Source organism: Indicator indicator, chromosome 12 (genome assembly GCF_027791375.1).
Source record: "Indicator indicator isolate 239-I01 chromosome 12, UM_Iind_1.1, whole genome shotgun sequence".
Taxonomy (NCBI): Eukaryota; Metazoa; Chordata; class Aves; order Piciformes; family Indicatoridae; genus Indicator; species Indicator indicator.
The window spans coordinates 18045164-18059423 of NC_072021.1; the positions used below are offsets into that span (position 1 = coordinate 18045164).

Here is a 14260-nt window from a genome sequence, read left to right on the forward strand (position 1 = left end):
AAAACCCCAGAGCATAATGTGCACTAAAATGTGCTAAGTGAAATAGAACAGGTATGAAGTGCTTGTCAGCCACCTTCTTTGCAATATCAAAGATGGACAAACAAATGGCACACACTAAAACTTGGCCAAGAGCTGTGTTTTTAATGCTCAGTAAAAACCCAAGCAAACTGAAAACATTCTTCGTATTTCAGCTTATAGTAGTTACAGCAAAATGAAGTAATTTTTAAAAACCCAACAAATTCCTTTTCCTCAGAATTTCACACTATTATCGTTAGTTCAGGGTTTTTTTTTAATGTGGATTGGTTGTATTATTGTTATTGGGTTGTTTAGACAACACAGGTGGGAGAAGCGTGAAATACGTCTTCTGTGTTAAGAAGAGAAATGTCCGATAATTAAGCAACTGTTGCAGTTCCAAAGGCTTGAAAGTATCTCGAGATTATTCAGGCTAAAAGTGCTTGATAGTACTATACATAAATTGTGTTTCTTTTGAGAAACATTTCTCCTGCTCCTTTTCCAGAGATTTTCACCAAACCCAGTGTATATTGAGAATAAAGAATAAAAGCTCTCTAAAGCTTTTTATCAATTATCAATGATAAATTGAGACTGACAATGCACAAGTCTGAAAAATCATGAAAGGATAGAATATTAAGAAAACCAAACATATCTTGAGTAATTTTCATTTACTAATGTCAAAAGACCTTACTAAACTTGTTGACTTAGAGTATACGTAAAAAAAAATTACCTCAAGGAATTTTAAGAGGCAAGAACAGAAGGTGATGGCAGAATTTTATTCAAAATAGGTTCCACATTTCCCCCAAATATAGCAGACAAACAAAACCCCCCACAAAGAGACCACAGCTTCAAGTTAATCACATAATCAATACCGAGTTAAAAAATAAAGCATTCTGTCTTGTTACAGGAGTGACAGAGTACCTGTCTGCTTAATATAGAATACTAAAAGTCTCATTACACATAGGAAAACAGCAACCCTTTCACAGTTTTAGAACCTTCACCAGCAATGTTCTGAATTTCTGGGCTACTGTACAGAGAGGGGTGAGTTCAGTGCTCTCAAAACTTCTCTTTGCTACCATGCATGTTCTTTTTTATATTTATCAATTGTAGCAATCAGTATTTGGTGCAACTGAAACATGCAATTAAAACAAGCAAACAAACATTATTTATCTTCATGTCAATCTGTAAAAAAGTCAAGAGTTTGTCAATGTGTCAAACATTATATAATGAACAGAGATGCGAATATCGCTCAGGTTACTTTAAAATAATTAAATCACATTTTGAAGAGTGTATGCAACCACCACATTCTCTGTGTATGATACTCTTTCATGCTTTTACAATGCAGTCATCAGAATACCCAACAGAAAGAAATGAAGCAATATCAGGTAAAGGAAGTATGCTTCTTCTTGACTGTTTTAAGGTAAACTTAATGAGAAACAGAACAGCAGTTTCACATTAAGACAGAAATTGAAACAAAATCTTAAGTGCAAGTGGAAACGTGAAAATTGCTAATTTAGAAGCTTGGTGGTAGATCCTCTTCCATGGTCTAGAAAACTAGTTCTTATCACTGTCACTATGAATGGTGTGGCAAACAGATAAAGAATCTATAACTTTTACAAATATTTGTAAATGACTCTGCCAGTGGGAGAATTTACAGCACTTCTCATTTGAGAGTTAAAAATACTTAGTGAAAGGGCTGGGCAGCAACATGCACCAGAACAGGAGGACTCAGGGGCAACTGATACATCACCAGAACTTTTGAGGCTTTCTTTCTTACTCCTTGTTTTTCTCTTTCCATGACAAAACATATCCTAAACTACTTTGAATTAACAATGCCAGAATTAAACGTTTAATGATGCATATGGCCACAATTCCAGCTGTCACACTCCTGTGCTAGACAAAACGTGAGTTATGCAAAATCTGTGTAACAGCATTGACTGCCTGGTACCTTTGGTTCCACTTGATTGAAAAAAAAAAAAAAAGCTTTAACATCATCCAACCAAAATGGTTAGGACAAATCAAGTCTAAACAGATCACAACCTAACTATGGGAATGAAGCACGACTAAAACAAATTTAGTAGAGAGCACTGCCAACAACATAACATTAGGGTAATAAACACATATTATTGCCTAGCATTTTACTTGTTCACAGCACTTATAAAATCATTAATTTATTACTCAGGCAGAACAAAGAGCTACATTAACAGCTCAGCATTTACTCATCTATACCAGTTCTGGAGTAGCTACAGTGAAGGGAAACCAGGATTTCAAAGGACAAACAGATCTTCACCTATCAGTCAAAGAGTACTAAAAGGAAACTGTAATTTGTAAGACTGCCATTCAGCAATCAATTCTTTTAGTGACAATACTGCATTCTTACAAAGTATGGTCCCCTGAGAAAGGATTTAGATTATGTAAAGTTTTATCTATCACAGATTCCATAATGGGAAGAATAAAATTGATGCTTTGAAACCAGAAGTCTCCAAATTCCTATATTCATCTGCGAAATACTCTATTTTTTAAACAGAGCCTTTAGAATAGAATTCTCCAATCAATCTGTGTGGTGGGAAAGAAGAAATATTAAAGTCTGTCTAGAATAAGAATTGAAATCTGTGTGAAAGTAATTTACCTTGACATTCTTACTGACAGCAGATGGCAAAGAGTTGGGCCACATAATCTGAAAATGGTGGCACCATATGATCATTTCAGATGATGAAAAGTATTCAACGAGAATAATGAAAAAGGTAACATGAATATGTAACTGTACATATGAATTCTATATTTTACATAATTAGAATTACAAAGTTATTTTCTTAAATACTGTATAGGTCTAATTTCTGTCTTTTCAGATCAGAATGGTACTTTTATACTAATCTCATAAATGAACAATGTATGATTAACACCATACAACACAGACAGTACCAGTCTCAGTGCTCAGAAATACACCTTAGTGAAGGTATAACAGGAAACAAGGTTTTAAGACAGGAAGATGCATTCTGCACATCTGAGAAATTAGTTCTATATGATTAAAATAAAATCAGAATGCCATTTTGAATTTTGATGTAAATCTAGCATTTATTTGTCATCTTTTGATATACTCTTAGTTTTGGGCATTGTGTGAAGTAATAACCTGGTGTAATTTTTCCTCACCAACCATCTGAGGATGTAGCAGCTATAGTGGAATACTATGTGACCATTATTAGAAATATTTCCTTATGTTGATAAAATTAATATAACTACTGAATTACTGATGGTAAATAAAAGAAGTATCACATGCATATGTTAACAATTTTTAAGTATGATATTAGAGTGTTTTATATTCATAAGCACAGAGTCTTTAAAACATAGAAATCATAATGACTGGAAAATTTCAGTAGTTGAGTTAAGTAAGAGCTCCACCAAGAATAGAAATCCATTGCTCAGTATGGATCTAAAAGAAGAAACAACTACAAAGTCTGCATCATTTTCAACCCATTGTTAATATTACAAGGGATTGCAATCATAATCGGTTTAAAATGGAATGAATGGAATTTCTTCCACTGCAGAGTAAAATAGTTCTGTATAACTAATTCAACCTTTGACTACCAGATTGCTTTATTTACCAATGGCCAGATCAAAACACAGTCATCAATTATGAATCATGGTGGTTCCGTTTTGGAATAGAACTATTAATATTATCTGAATCACAACAAACAAGTTAGACAACTCAAAAAGTACACATCACCAGTCCCAAGCCTAAAAGCACACACCCACATCCAGGATATCCCAGTTGCTATTACACAATCCTCCCATTGCTATTACACAGCTCAGAGGCAAGAAACAGATTTTACTATACTTGGCACATATTAAGTTTATCTATATATGTCCTCCAATCTGTTCTGCACTGAATGAAATCCAGGATGGCAGCTGTACAATGACCATTACAAAAACTATGTAAGCTTTGAAAATCATATTCCTCCCAATTTATGAATGTACCTTCTCCATCTTTGTTTATGCTTCTGGGTACTGTTAGAGGCTGGAGTGGAATAATGATGTCATCCACATTGCTCCCTTCTTCTGTATGCTTCTCAGAGACATGAGACAATAATTCGGACTGATTTGGTGAAAATAAGTTACAAAGTTTACACATGAAGATGGCATTGATCCCTGAAAAACAAGTTTAAAACCAAGGTGTTAATATTTCCAAATTTCTGTTATTTATATTACTACCAGTACTAAGATTTCAGTTCAGCTGACACAGTGTCAGTTAGCTTCACACAGTTAACAGACAGCAGCGAGATGAAATTAAGTGTTACACCGTTAAATGAAGACTTTCATAACAAATCCCCAAATTACTTAACTTAAGAAACAGCCAAACCTCTACCCAGATCATCACAGGGCAAAAAGTTTCTTCTGGCTCAAATCTTTGGAAATTCTCTAACAGTGCCTATGAGCCTCCCGGGACTCAGACATTACAATTCTGCTGTTTTTTAATGTATGGTAAAATTACAGAAGACATTAAGCCATTGCCCACATTTGTTGTGTCTCATGTTCGTATAAATGCAGAACATTTTAACCTTTGCAAAGCAGCTCTGAAATTCCTCTGGGCTCCAAATCCTAATTTATGTTCATGGACCTCACTGTTCTTTTCCATGTTTACTTAACCCCTCTATTTACCTCACCTAAGCAAGTCTAATTCTCAAACTACCTGTCTAAGTCCTGGAAACAAAAGGAAGAAAGAATTAAATACCGTAAAAGAACAATTTTTCCAACACTTCATAGAAAATATTTTATGAAAAACATATGCACCAATGTGTCATTTTTGCCTTAACTGGTTACCATGAGTAACACTGTGAGTGAAAAATGTTACATCATTATCCTTAGATGTGGCTCTGCTACTAGAAGTATGGGGAGGAAGGTCAAAACAGCTGCAGCACTGTAGACCACAGAATGCTGCATCACATGACAGTCACAGTCACTCGTGGTCTTCCTTTCTCCTTCACAGCAGTAGAAATGCAAGGTGTTGGGGGGTTTTAATTTTATGCCCATATTTAAAACAAAAATACCTGGGCTCATCTTGACCCATCTACATGGAGAAAAATGGGAATGAGTAGGAAGAAAATGTAAGGAGAGGTAAAGTTTTTTTCTCCAAACAAAATTTGTCCTATCTGCCTCAGAGGCAATATTAACGCTCAGCTCTAACAAAAACATCTAGTACATCATACGGTTTGACATACAAGTTCTATGAAAAAAATTCCTGTTGATTAAAAAAAAAAACACAAACAAACAAAGAAAAAATCCCCACACCACATTCCAACGAACTAAAAACCTTCTAATCAGGAGCAAAATAAGAATTTCATTAAACTTTCCTTGATCAATGTTTTAAACAGAAATTTTTTCAGAACTTTTTAGACAAAACCTCCTGGGGGATTCTCATGATGCAAGTACTAGAGGTATGATGTTAATGCAAAGCCACAAGGCAGCAAATAAAAAAGGGCTAATACAAAGTTAACAATTCAGAAAAACCCATCTAAAAAAAGCACACGCTAACTTTTGACAGAGTGAATTCAGAGAACTTTTGTTTTTGAAAACCACTGTCATTTGCTTTAATGGTTTGATTTTTCACAGTCCCTGCTTCCTTCAGTATATAATAAAACCCCGCAACTAGGAGCCAATTTTAACAGCACGCTTTTTTTTTTCAGCTACACACAGAAACTCCTGGCCCAGAAACTGGTTTCAATTGCTCCTCTCTCTCTCTGTCTCCCTAAAGAAAACTAAAGACATACGCTCACTGAAATCAAAGTGGAACGACCAGCGCTATTTGAGGTACAAATCAAATGCCCGCTTAAGTGGCTAAGTATAGAACTAAAGTGGCATTTTTTTTTAACTCGGCAATGAATTTCAGGGGAAGAGAATTAGGAATCTGTATTTTGGAACCTGTTTTTGAAACAATCCCAAGCAAAGATCACTACATCTATTCCAAATTATTCCTCTCCCTTCATGGCACACTAAGTATATAGTTCACCACACTCCAGAAAAATCCATGCTTAAGGTGTTCTGAGTGTTAAGAACGGCAGAGTTGGCTCTCTTTTACAGTTATTTGCAGATGAAACTAAAAAACATCCTCAACTTCAGAAATAATACAACTCCCTCAAAAGTGTAAGGCAGAGTATGTCTTCAATGCTCTTAAAACATCTCTGAAAGGTAACTCCAATACTGTTTCTGAACTATGTATTACATACACAAGTAGCTGTGTAAAATGCGTAATACACTCAACATGGTCTTAAGAGCTCGGCAGGATTCCTTCTTAGGTATTCAGATGTCTTGAGCACACACAGGCACACACACTTCTATTTTGATTGCAGTACGTTTATAATGGAAATGTTCCTTTGAATCAGGTCCTTTGAACTAGTGCTGCTATAGTTAGCATTATTCATTTTTATTAAATGTAAGTGTAAATGCACATTTAAGTTGCACACTACAAAACCTGTAAGCATTTACCTGAGGGTTTAACTAACAAAGAACACCGAAATTTAGGTGACATTTCTATTTTGAGGTTTTATTTACCACAGTTTCTGCTTCCCAACCTGCTAGTTGTTGTCCCTAAAAATTCAGGATAAAATGCTGTGTCTCTTCCTTCAACAGCTGTAACCAGTACTCACATAACATTTTATCTCTCATTCCTCCCACGCAGTACTTGGAGGTAGGTACAAGAGAAAGAAGAATCCTGCAAAGTCTCTGGTATGTTTAAAGTGCCTGATTACACACATCAAACAGAAGTAAAACTGTAACAAAACCAGAAGTGAACAGACCCACATCCAGAAAGCATTAGGACATGCAAAAGATTCATGTGCTTTGCTCAGAGATGAGGTGGAAACAACTGAATAAAAAAAATATTTTAGTTAAGGATGACTGGAAAAGGAGGTCAGATAGCAGAGGATAAGCCATGCTGATCATAGGCCTAACCAACAAGATTATGAACAAGCAAACAATAATTGATTAAGCAGTTGCTAATTAGGTGGTATAGCAATAGAGCAATAAATTATAGTCAATTAAGTGTAAAAATCAAATAAGAAATAAGTTAATTAACTATGCAGGGAATCAATGATTAATTAGTGAATAATTAATTACATAAGAAATTAACAGAGCAATTAATTAGACAGCAATTAAATATGCAGAGAAAGAAAGGAACAGTACTCAAATATGCAGGTAAACAAACAACAGGAATTTCAGCCAAAACCAATTTGGAACATTCTCTTCACTAAATGTGCTTTGTGTTAATTCATTATCTTCACTTTGCCCATATAAACTGTGCTACATGTACACTGAAATAAATACCAGTTATTTTCTGGTACTATGGTGAAGTGGGAAATAAAGCTATAACATCAGTGAAACCATTTCATTTTTTTTTAAACTCTTACAAAAATCTCAGCATATTTCTTTATTATTTTTATTTTCTTTTTTCTTTATATTGTACATGTGTACATCAAAGGGAGATTAACAAATGGATTACTAAAAACAACTAGCAAGTTGCACACTAAGAAGCATAAAAGGTAGGCTAGAGGTTAGGTATTGTTTTATTTTTAAATAACTATTTTTACCAGCAACACAGAACAAGGAGACAAATTTGTATTTACATGCTATAAATCATTCTACTATAGCCAAAACTTTTCAACACTCTGAAACATGAGGAGAAAATTCTTTAAGTCAAGGGTGACGGAGCACTGGAACAGGCTGCCCAGAGAGGTGGTGGAGTCTCCATCTCTGGAGACATTCAAAACCCACACAGACGTGTTCCTGTGTGAGCTTCTCTAGGTAAACCTGCCTTGGCAGGGGGGTTGGACTTAATCTCCAGAGGTCCCTTCCTGCCATTCAGTGATTCTGTGAGATGCTCCAGACACTGGAGCAGAGATCCCCTTGGAGACCATGGTAATGCTAGTTGTCCCTCAGTAGCCCATGGAGTTTAGAGGTGGAACAGATAGCCACCTGCAGTCTATGGAGGACCTCAAACTGGAGTGGATGTGCCCTGAAGGAAGCCTCAACACCTGGAGAGGAGTCCATGCAGGAGCAGGCTCCTGGCAGAAGCCACAGCCTGTGGAAGGGAGCCCACGCTGGAGCTGGTTTTCTGGCAGGACCTGTGGGGAACTTATGCTGGAGCAATCCAGTCCTGAAGGACTGCTGTGGGAAGGACTCAGAGCAGTCTGTAAAGAATGGGGAGGATCCCATGCTGAAGCAATGGAAGAGTGAGGAGGAAGGAGTGGCAGCAACAATATGGTATGACCACAACTCCCATTCACTGTCCCCACCTCCAGCCACTGGGATGGCACTACTGCATGGCCCAAGCACAGCTACTGGGGGAACTGGGGTGAGTGAAGTGACCAAGGGACTCAGCAGCAGTAGCTGGAGTGGAATCAGTGGTCATAGTTTGCATGTCTGGAGTCAGCTGCTGGGTGGAGGGGGACAAGTGATTGCATTTTCCCCAAAGCTGATGGGTGTGGGTATCGTAATTGGATGGACAGAGGGGCCATGCCAGACCTGGAAGGTGCCTGGGAGATCTGCAAATGTGCATGTGCTTGTGAATCCAAAGTGCTGTGTGTGAACTTCAATCTCTACCAACTGAAAAGGAGAACTGTATTTTACACAAGCCCTGTACACAGGTGTTGTTGAAGGCAGCACGTCAGTGTCTTGTGTGTGGGGCGTGTGTAGAGTGTGTTTCTGGGATACACACTCAGCTCTGCCACGGATGGAACATCCAAACGGCAAAGCAGCAGCCACATCAGTCCACCAGCCTACAACAGGGACTTCCCCAGGACACCCCCCGCAATGTTGTTTCTGATCCTTCTCCCAACCAGTTTTACTTCCTTCAGGTGTGCTATTGTCAAATCTTCAAGCCCGTACCTACAAAAACAGCTGTGTTTGTGAACCAAGCAAAAGCAAATTCTACAGTCTCAAGTATCTCTCAGCACAGGACTACAGTCAAAGGTAACCACCTAAAATCCAGCAGTAATTTCAAAATATTTCTAAACCAATTACTGATTCTTACAGAACCTCCCAGTATCTAACACCTTAATGATGTCTACAACTGACTAACACAAATGTTTACAACGCAGTCTGAAACAGATTATTGTTTCACAGAATCACAGAAACATTCAGATTGGAAAAGACCCTCAGGATCACCAAGTCCAACCAATAACCGTACTCTACAAAGTTCATCCACAAGGAATGCATAGCACTGTACTGCTGTTGGACAAACTTATAAAAGAAGAGGTATTTATCTTACTTCGGTACCTGCCTTCCTCACTGCCTTGCCATTGCTCTCCCCCCTGCACTGTTATCCTGAAACCTGCAATTATTCAATCACAGCTGTATTAACTACAAGCTGTCTTTATTCAGTGGAGTTAAATCTCCCATCATAATACCAAATGTGGTAATGACATGCTAACGGGAGAATCACTGAGAAAATACAAGGCTTTCTGTTCAAATCTCAAGTTTAATAAAAATTGGGCACAATTCTTCCAAGAGCTCTTCAAACACAAATGCTGAGCATGTAAGATATTAAGGTGTTGAAGAACAATTAGCAAGACTTTTCTTTAATGGCTTCTTTAGGAAGAAGTACTGAAATTGTGAGCTAACAGTTAATATGAAAGCAAAATGCAAAAAAGAAAAGGCTTGTAATAATTAGTGTTTAATAAAAGCAACATGATTTCTCAGTAAAAAAATGGTTTGAAGTGAACATAAAAGAATGGGCACATGCAATACAATGAGTTATGATATCCTATATTAATGTCAAATACATTAAAATAATTTTCTTAGACATCAGATCTTGCTTATCTGTGCTTGTTAAGATTTGTTTTGTTTTTAATTTTATTTCAAATGCACAAAATTTCAGAAATACGTTATAATGTATCTCTGATTTTTATTGCTTCACTGGAGGGACACTTTGTTGTTGAGTCTTTCACTTGAAATCTACTTTAATCTGTTCAAAAAAGAAACCACAATATTTTTTAAAATACTGTGAAATGTATGATTATGTGAGTGTAATGCCTTCAAGTAATGAGTACTATTTCACAATTTCAGTCAAATGTAAGTAACTGCTACCTGGAAATATTGAGGACAGAAAGTAGGATGCATTGTTTGTGAAGCAGTGCCACTGCTAGATGCAGTTTAGGGTCCAATCTGATTAACATGCTGTCTTAACAAGTAACAGAATCCCTGAGGAAGGAAATGCTGGCACAATACAGAAAAGCAGCGTTACCACTGCATGAGCAACAGTCTGACCACAATGGTAAGAATGACTGTGATACACTGAATGGGTAAAAGAGGTTACAAAGACAGAATCAACAACATATTGTAGGCTTCTATTACCCTTATGCAGATTGGTTAAATGTCAGGGACAGGATGGCAAGATTAAATGTTTATACACAATTAATGAATGTTTCAGCCAGCAAGCACTCAGGGAAACCAGATGAGGAGAAACAGTTCTGATCTTTATCATAAGTAAAACAAAAGACCCCTTTTAAAGTGATGCTACTTGAAAATTACTCTGTAACTGTGATTAAAGTAGTACTCCAAAAAAATCCTTTAAAAGAGTGATAAAGAAGCAAATGTTTGTGTTTAACCTCCACAATGTGAACAATGGAAGATAAAAAGCACTTTCGACAAAGCAAAAAAAAAAAATCACAAAAAGGACTAAAAAGCTTCTAAGAACAGTTAAATCCTTAAAAGCAGCAGGAAGGCTATTTAAAAGCATCATATTTGATGCTAATCATCAAAGAAGATTTTATAAAGGAGAAGAAAATAATCAAGAACAGCTAAACATCAGTGAAAGGAAGCTTTAGAAGAAGAAAACATCTTCACAAAAGTTAGTACTGCCGAACAAGGAACACCAAAAGAAAGATCGTTGTGTCAAATTAAATGTAAAACCATAGTAAGGCAGGTAAATAAGGATAATCTTATCAATTTGAAAAAAAAATGGCAGAATGCAGCATTTTTTATAAATATCTCAACAGTAACAGAATTGCCTGAGAGCCTGCCATACACAAAATAATTTGTGTATGACGTGACTCTAAAGAAAGTGAGCCTGTAGCAAAACAAGCTTTTCAATTTGCTGCCATTCCAGAAGGGTTTGGTGAGGTTTTCTATCTCTCAATTATGGCAAACATTTTAAAGCCAGTCTCAAAAAAAAGCTAACTACACAACTCAAGAACAAAACCTTAATAGACAGTCTTATAAAACAGATGATTCTGTAACATGTAGGTTTGATAAAAACCAGAAAAGATGATTACTGCTGCAGAAGTCCATACTGGGTTTATACCTTTGGAAAAAACACTAGTTGAAGTTCAGCAAGGCTATAAGAAGGCCCTAGAAGAGCATTACAGACAAATATCACTGTTTGCCCTGTTCTTACACTTGTCTACTTAGACCTCCATCAGTAATCATGGTCTAAGTTGTGTACAGGGACATGTTAGGTTATGGTTGGACTCAATGATTTATTTCGTCTTTCCAACCAAATAAATCTATGATTCTACAATTCTATGATGTGTCAGGAACAACACAAAATTCAGATCCAGCTCATTAATACTTTCTTGATTTTTTTTTTAACTGGCAGCAAGAGCACTACACAATGTAGACTTTAACACAGCTCACTCAAGCATTCAAATACTTTAATATTTCATCAATGAGTATCTCTGAAAATGTCCAAATATTTGCTATAAAAACATCATTATCTCTAATACAAAAGTAGAGAGACTAGTAATGGACTAGAGCTCTGCCATTTGCAAGATCAATTTTAGATGCTTAACTGGAGTTACCAGAAGACTAAGTACCCAGGTCACATTGACTGGCTCCAGATTTGTCCGAGATACTACCAGAAACCAGAACCTGCCTCACGCTGCATGATGAAACAGCCATCCCAAAACGATAGGGACACAAGGCTCTTATCTCTCTTCTTTGTCTGAAGCATGTCCTCACACTCTCACCATAACCAAACATACTGCATTTAGCTAGTCTGCTACTAGATTTGCCAAAAGAAATTTGTGTTTAAAACTACGTAAGCTTAACTCATGATAAAAGTGTTATGTATTGTTTTCTTGTACAAACATCAGCCTTACAAACACTCCTGGAAAAAGTTCCATAAAGTTTTTCAAAACGAGACAACTTCCTACACATATTTATGTTGGCTAGAATATACAAATTCAGAACTGGATTAAAAAGGATGTTCTAATAACTAGGAAAAAAACATTATTTACAACAGTTTATAATAATCAGTTTATCAAACATAGAAACAAGATAGCTTTTCCATCATTAGACAAACAAATAAATAAAAGACCCAAACCAAATCAAAACCCAACAAAACCCCAAACCAAAACAACAAAAAGGCAACGGATGTGCTTACAGCAAGATTTTATCTTTATTAATGTTCTAAGATCGCCCTCATGTGGCTAAAGGCAGCACTGCTGAAGCTCCCACCAAAATGCACTGTGGTACAGTAGTATGGTACGTCAATCCGCAATTCCAGAGATACTGAAAACACTCGGATCACCACCACCAACTTCAGGATACCCTTGCTGAAATGCTTCGAACGTGATCTTTGCAGCACACAGAATGCCATCTGAATTCAGACACAGCTCAGCAGTAGCAGTATCAAATGTATCTAACACTCGTGATAGTTCAGGGTTCAAGTACCCTCAGCACACTTTTTACTAAGACGAATGTGCTTGAATAAATACGAATTTGTTAGTAGCAATAAAAGAATTAATTTGTCATCTAAAATTGGATGAGAGACTATAGAACAGTGCTGGAATGCTTTTACAATTACTTGGCACCTGCTCGATATTCTGCTATTCAGGTACAAGTTATTCTTGTGATAGCACTATTCTCTGACATAAAATACTGTTTCAGTTGTAAACTAATTGTCTGTAATTACTTAGAATTCTAAAAAAGTAAAATGCCATCTCAAGGAATGACAGCCAGAAGCCAAATTTGAGCGTACAGGGTAATTAACTAGTGTTCAACTGTTGCAACATCACTTCACAAACGTGTGCTACAACGAACACATCGGATTGCGACATGCCAAGAGCACCCTCAAAAATGGCTGTGGCTATAGCCTCTGCATGGCTTTATTCACACTTGTAACCTCCACGAAAGTCAAGTCAACACAAGACAGAGAAGGACTAAGATAACAAAGCAGTGGAAGTATCTGTAACTGGTTATCTCCTTTCTGGAGCTGAACGTGAAGGCTCTTGAGCTAAACAAGCTGTCAAAATGTTTTGAATCAAGACGTGCATTAACCCATTGCAAACAGCAGGGAACCTGGCAGCCGCTTTTCTCCAGGTGTTCTCCGACACGTTCCTGTACGCGAGCGACAGGACACGCAGTCGGGATACATCAGAGCTCCCGAGCATGGGATACCCCTGCCCTCCGGCGCTTTCCCACTCATCATCCCGATCTCCCTGACCGCGGAAGGGCCCAAGCTGTCCCAGGGCTGCCAAGTACGCGAGGACGCCACGTCCGCGAGGACACCACGTTAGGGTACCCACGGCGCCTCCACACACGCGGCGGATCGCAGCTTAGGCCGCAGCCCCCCGGTAAAGCGGCTCCATAACCCCTAAGGCGCCCGGCAGACGATGCCCCGCCCACGCTGATGCCAGCGAAGGGGCAATGCTCGTTAAGGTAAGGGTCGCAGCAGCCTGCGCGCGCGTGAGGGAACTACTTCCCGTGCGGATGGACCATGACAACAAACGTCAAACGGAACTACTTTCTCCCCCTCCCCTCCGTCAGCGCCGGCCTTGTCATAAGAGGATCCGTGCGCGCTCCCCAGCCCTTCCCGGCCTGCTGCTCGTGGTCGGTCTCGCGCCGCTCCGCTCACCTGCAGCCGCAGCCTCCATAACCGCGGCGGGGAAGGGGCGGGGGGCTGCGGGGGAACTGACTGAAACCCAAGCGATGCGGCCTAGGTTGAAAAGAAAAGGAAAGGAAGGAAAAGGGGAAAAAAAAAAAACAAAAATAACTTCTGTGCCAGCGGGCCGGACTCACGCAGGCCGCACCGAGGGTCGAGGGCCCGCGGGCTTCTCCCTTCGATAAAGAAAATATTATTTTAATAGAGATTGAGCGTGGCTGGGTGGCTGGTTATGGCGAATCTGCCGCGTCCGACACGGCGGCTTCTTCCTGCTGGGCGACGTCGCGCAGAGAGCGCGAGGGCAGGGCGGGGAAGGGGGGCGGGGCGCGAGGGCCGCGAGGCAGCGCACGCGCCCCCCTGCGGCTGGTACGCGCT

General features: G+C 38.6%; 1 protein-coding gene across 3 annotated transcripts in view; it reads right to left on the reverse strand.

Moving 5' to 3' along the window:
• The window catches only part of ZFAT (zinc finger and AT-hook domain containing), a 60374-nt gene extending 46497 nt beyond the window's left edge, over positions 1-13877 (reverse strand). For 2 of the 3 annotated variants that reach the window (XM_054385356.1, XM_054385357.1), the window contains exon 1: positions 3988-4144. In XM_054385356.1, coding sequence (XP_054241331.1) covers positions 3988-4141 — 154 coding nt within the window. In that variant the 5' untranslated portion in view covers positions 4142-4144. Of the gene's footprint in view, positions 1-3987; positions 4159-13858 lie in introns of those variants that run through there. The other variant, XM_054385355.1, reaches the window with a different exon arrangement.
• Positions 13878-14260: the final 383 nt, after the last annotated feature.